The 6,000-nt window shown below is 37.4% G+C and overlaps 1 protein-coding gene across 2 annotated transcripts in view; it reads right to left on the bottom strand.

The window, feature by feature from the left end:
* Positions 1–552: 552 nt before the first annotated feature.
* LOC144616179 (uncharacterized) overlaps positions 553–6,000 on the bottom strand; it is a 344,180-nt gene continuing 338,732 nt past the window's right edge. The window contains exon 6 of one of the 2 annotated variants that reach the window (XM_078446069.2): positions 553–2,384. Coding sequence is in view for 1 of the 2 variants with exons in the window: in XM_078446068.2 (XP_078302194.1) it covers positions 2,292–2,384 (93 nt within the window). In the remaining variant the exon portion in view is untranslated. The remainder of the gene's footprint in view (positions 2,385–6,000) is intronic. The other variant, XM_078446068.2, reaches the window with a different exon arrangement.

Here is a 6,000-nt window from a genome sequence, read left to right as displayed (position 1 = left end):
TAAGAAGCAGATTCAGAGCAGTGGTTATCAAATTTCCGCGTGCTTCTGGAACTCACTAAAAAATGGAAAAGCATGATTTTTTGGCCCCCTTACCTAGAGATTTTGATTCTTTAGGTGCGGTATTCACTAATGTTTTATTTCCTCTATTCCAGGTATATGGAGGTTCTCTTCTCATGATGACCATATTAAACATGTAAGATGAGTAACATAATCTTTTTCATAGGACTGTGATTTGGGCATTGTTTGTTACTACAGAATAACTTTGTCCATGCTACCGGCAGGTGAGAAGTAGGATTGGACTAAAAGTCAGCATTTTCAAAAGAGTTTTCAGTTATAAATTATGCGTGCGGTCTATGGATCACAGTTTAAGAAATATTACTGACTGAGACTATGCTTTTGAAATTTTTAAATTTTTTCCACTATGACACATGATCGTATTGGAAATTTGACAACTTGACATTTGATAGCCACTGCATTTAGTCAGGTTCTGCCGTAAAAATACTAGAGAAATCTCAGTTGAAGTATGGGTCAGATCTCTTTACTCATTTAATTCAAGAAAATTTAAGATGCTCAGTTTTGTATTCATTTAATTCAAGAAAATTTAAGATGTTCAGTTTTGTTTTAGTTTCAGTTTTTCACATGAATAATGTTCCTTTAATTTTTTTAAGACCATATTTTATTTTATCTTTGTAAAGACTATTGTTTTAGAGCAGTTTTAGGTTTACAACAAAATTAAGAGGAAGGTACAGAGATTTCCCAAATATCCCCAGCCCCACATATGCATGACCTCCCCCATTATCAGCCAGAATGCTGTTTGTTTGTTTGCTTTTTCAACAAATGAACCTATATTGACACATTATAATTACCCAAAGTCCATAGTTTACCTTAGGGTTCACTTTTGATGTTGTATATTCTATGAATTTGGACAAATGCAAATCTACATGTATCCATCATTATAATATTATACAGAATATTTTCACTGCCTCAAAAATCCTGTGTGCTCTGACTATTCATCTCTCCCTGCCCCTTCACCCCTGGGAATCAGTGATCTTTTTGTTGTCTCCACAGTTTGCCTTTTCCAGATATCATATTGTTGAAATCCTATAGTATGTAGTCCTTTTAAATTGGCTTCTTTCACTCAGTCAAACCTATATGCATTAAACATTACTTTATGTGCTGTCATGACTTGATAGCTCATCTCTTTTCAGTATTGAGTAATATTAATATTCTACTGTCTGTATGTGTCACAGCTTATTTGTCCGTTCACAAATGGTTGGTTCCTCCCAACTTTCAGCAATCATAAATAAAACTACTGTAAACATCTCTGTACAGGGTTTCGTGTGGACATACTTCTCAACAACTTTGGGTAAACACCAAGGAGTGGTAATTACCAGATCATACGGTAAGAGTATATTTAGGTTTGTAAGAAACGGCCAAACTATAGCTGTAATATTTTGCATTTTCACCAGCAATGAATTCTTGTTGCTCCACAGCCTGGCCAGAATTCGATGTTGTCAGTGTTCTAGATTCTGGCCAATCTAATAACGTGTAGTGGTAGGTACCTCATTGTATTATTTTGCATTTCCCTGATAAAATATGATGTGGAGTATCTTTTCATGTTTATTTGCCTTCTATATTTATTCTTTGGTGAGGTGTCTGTTAAGGTCTTTGGCCCATTTCTTAATTGGGTTGAATTGATTTTTAGGAGTTTTCTGTATATTTTGTAAACAGTCTTTTGTCATATGTGTCTTTTGCAAACATTTTCTCCCAGTGTGTGGTTTCTCTTTTCATTCTCTCTGTATTGCCTTTGGCAGAGCAGAAGTTTTTAATTTTAATATAGGCCAGCTTATCAATTATTTCTTTCATGGATTGCGTCTTTAGTGTTGTATCTAAAAAGGTATCACCAGTCTCTTAACATTTTAATGTTCCTATCAATCTAAGTGGAATAAAAATTAAAAATATATCCCTTTCTTAGTGCATGCAGTCATTAATTCATGCATTGACTTTGCTCATTCAGTCAGTACTCAGCATGCTTTTTAAAGTACTAACTGTGTGATAAGTCCTGTTATTATTTGTGTGGAAAAAATAAGGAATAGAAAAATTCACATATCAGGGTTTGCTTGGTTTAGGTTTTAGATTTAGAAGTGAATTAAAGGCCTCTCTCAAATTTATTTTCAAATATTTTCCCAGTTGAGACCTAATGGTTTTAGACCATTAGCACTTTATTTAATGCACGGAATGAAGGATTTAGTAGCATGGCCTGAAAGCGTCTTTTTTTCTTTTAGTTGTTCTCATTTCATTCTTATTGAATGACATGTTAGTGGCTTGAAGGAGAAAATCCAATTCCCTGAGTCTTCTGTATTTCCACCAGCAAATTTGCTCTTCTGCAGAGAAGAGAAAATATTTGGAAAATATTAAGACCAGATTTATTACTATTATTCTGGAAAAAATAACATTTTTAAAAGCCTTAAAGAAAAGTAGCAAAGGCAGTCTGGAATTAAATATTGGTCTTGGTTAATCTGTAGAGTTTTTGAAACAGACTGGGCTGAGCCAGATATGATTGCTCTCTGAAAAAAATGGAATTCTATATGCTAAATAACATTTTCAGCCTCAGATCATTTGCTTTTCAACGCGTGACAAAAATTTACCAGGGAAAAAGGATACATTGGATAAACGGTTTTTCTACATCAGTCTTTCTGGTTCCCTTAGCCTCTATCTTTTGGTCACAATAAAGCACGAGAAAACCATGTGCTTGAACTGTACTATATAGTTTCCAAAGTATAAGACTTAGCCAAACTGTTTTATAGTATATGGCCATCATCTTAATAAGTAATGAGTACATGCAATTTCTCAGTTTCTTTTTTCTGTACATCACTAGTACAAAAACCCTATGGGACGCTTTTTTTCTTTCTCGGGGTAACTGACTACTTCAATGATTACCATCGAGGCATTTGAGCTGATGCTGCCCTAAATTTTTCTTAAGGTTCTAGTAAAAGTTTCATTTTATTCCCCAAGGGCCTTGTAATTTTGTAACACCAAAATGAAAGTTTATTTTATGCTCAAAATTCTGTAGGGAATTAAGGAGATATGTTCATTCATTCAGTAAATGTTTACGGAGTCTCCTCCAGTTGTTAGACTGTAGGAGGAAACAAAACAGGCTCTATGTTCTCATTGAGAAAATAGACATTTTTATGGGGAAGAAAGACACAAACAATAAATAATAAACAATAAACAAACTAATATTATGTTGCAAAAAGTGATAATAACTGTGAGAAAATAAAGCAAAGTGAGACTGAGCAGCAGTTGGTGAAATTTGATAAAAGGCTATCAAGGAAGTACCCCTTGATATTTAAGCAGAGAGCCTGAGGAAATGCCAAGCAAGTCATGTGGATATCTAGGATATATAGGAAACAGATGTACAATGGGCTTGAATTGTGAGTGTACTTGGAATATTTACAGAACTGCAATAATTACAGTGTGGCTAAGAGCAGTGTAAACCATTGTGGAGGATGGTTTAAGAGGTGACATGAGAAAGGTAGTTAGGGATAAAGGTGAGACAGAGCAGGGACTGGACTCAGGTCCCCTCAGTCTTGACTGTGAAACCCAGCATTCCTTGATAGTTGAAACTCTATGCCTCCTGAGTAGCATTCCTTGAAGGAATGTGGAAGCAGGCTGTTTACTAAAAGAGGGACTACTGAGGAGCCAATAAAACCAGTTTCCCCCAGGCACCAAAGCGGACCCCAGCGCTGACTTTTCATTGATTTTCCCCTCATTATATTACTAAAAATCACACCCAAGTGTGGAGATTTAACATGCTCTTGACACATGCTATGTGTGACGAAGCATGTTCTGTCCACTATGCCCGCGTGCCCGACTTTCTGTGTCTCTCCCCATCTCTACATGCTTAGATGTCACTCCTTTCCTGCCTGGTCTCTAAAACTTTTCCCTGGCTTGTGTTCACAGAGTCAGCCTAAAGGATCATTTCCTTTGTGCCGACTCCCTGTGCTTGAGCATAAATTGAAATAAAACTGGTGCCTTGGAATACTTCCTTGGCCTCAGTCTATTTTTTTTAAGGTTTATTTTATTTATTTTGAAAAAGAGAGAGAAAGAGACAAAAAGAGAGAGTGGGGGAGGGGCAGAAAGAGAGGGAGAGAGGGAATCCCAAATAGGATTTGCACTGTCAGTGGAGAGCCCTATCTCATGAACCATGAGATCATGACCTGAGTCAAAATCAGGAGTCCGACGCTTAACTGATTGAGCCACTCAGGTGCCCCAGCCACACTCTATTTCTATTGCTTGGAGGACCCAAGGATCCGAGCTGGTAAAAAGTCATTCACAGTAGTCCTCCTACCTATCTCTGTGGTTTCACTTTTTTCTTTTTTTAAATTTTTTAAAACGTTTATTTATTTTTGAGAGACAGAGAGATAGCATGAGCAGGGGAGGGACAGAGAGAAAGGGAGACACAGAATCTGAAGCAGGCTCCAGGCTCTGAGCTATCAGCACAGAGCCCAACGTGGGGCTCGAACTCATGGACCTTGAGATCATGACCTGAGCCAAAGTCAGATGCTTAACCAACTGAGCCATGCAGGTGCCCCTGTGGCTTCACTTTTTAAAGTTTCAGTGACCCGCTGTCATCCTCTGCCCAGAAGCAGATGATCCTCCTTACAATTGCCAGAAGGTCAATAGTAGCCTAAAGCTATGCTCCACTATGTCACAATGCATACCTCATTCATCTCACTTCATCTCATTGCCTAGCATTTTATCATCTCACTTCATCACAAGCAGAAGAGTGGGTAGAGTAAAATAAGATACTTTGAGAGAGAGAGAGAGACCACATTCATGTAACTTTCATTACAATATACTATTATAATTGTTTTATTTTATTATTAGTTATTATTGTTAATCTGTGATACTGTGATTTATAAGAAATGTATATATGGTCATTCAGTAGACCAAAATGTATCTGTCATGTGTATTTGGTCTTTGTCCAAGTTTTCTGCTCACAGCTCTGAAAACCTGTAGAATTTCCTAAGTGTTAAGGGCAGTAAAGGTGTTTTTGTTATGTTAATGACATATTTCTGGACTCCTGACCTCTGGGAGGCACTAGAACTTAAATCAGCCAATGGCCAAAGACTTAGTCAAGCATGACTATATAATGAAGACTCCATAAAAACCTGTCAGGAGAAGGTTCAGAGTTTCTAGGCTGGTGAGCACGTCAACTTTGGGGAGACTGGCGAGAGTGGCATGCATGAAGAGGGCATGGAAAGTCCAGGCCCTTCTCGGTTGGTTAGGAGTCCAACTTCAACTCAGATCATGATCTCATGGCTTGTGAGTTCAAGCCCCACATGGGGCTCTATGATGACAGCTCAGAGCCTGGAACCTGCTTCAGATTCTGTATATATCTCTTCCCTCCCCCGCTCATGCTCTATCTCTCTCAAAAAAATAAACATTAAAAAAGGAAAGAAAGAAACTGGTAAACAAATATTAAGTGTTTTCCTGAGTTCTATAAGCCACTCTGGCAAATTAAAATAATCTAAAGAGGAGGCCTTTGAAACCTACAATCTGTGACTATTACCCAGGGTAATATCCTGGGACTTTCAGCTGGCATCTGAAGTAGAAATAGAGGGACAGTGTTGTAGGACTGAACCCTTTACCTGTGTAATCTCATGCTATCTCCACAATGGAGCTGAATTCTCAGACACTGTGCTGGTGTTCAAGAATCACTTGGTATTTATGGGAGACCCTCCACCATATTGGAAATAGGTACAGGAACCCTAGAAGAATCTCTTACTGTGGATAACTATTATATTACCTTTCAGGACCTATTAAGTAGAGAAGGAAATTTCATTCAGTCTGAGAAGAGTGAAATTTCAACTATTTGAAATTTTAGTTTGACAAGTGAAGTGAGAATGCAAAATAAAACAATAATAAAATTCCCTAAAAGATAGCTCTACAAATCCTCTCTACATCCATGCTGTTTTTAGCTAATATTTCCCACCA

This window comes from Panthera onca, chromosome B1 (genome assembly GCF_046562875.1).
Source record: "Panthera onca isolate mPanOnc1 chromosome B1, mPanOnc1 haplotype 2, whole genome shotgun sequence".
Lineage (NCBI taxonomy): Eukaryota > Metazoa > Chordata > Mammalia > Carnivora > Felidae > Panthera > Panthera onca.
The sequence above is the reverse complement of the archived record's forward strand: the minus strand, read 5'-3'. Positions and strand labels throughout refer to the sequence as shown.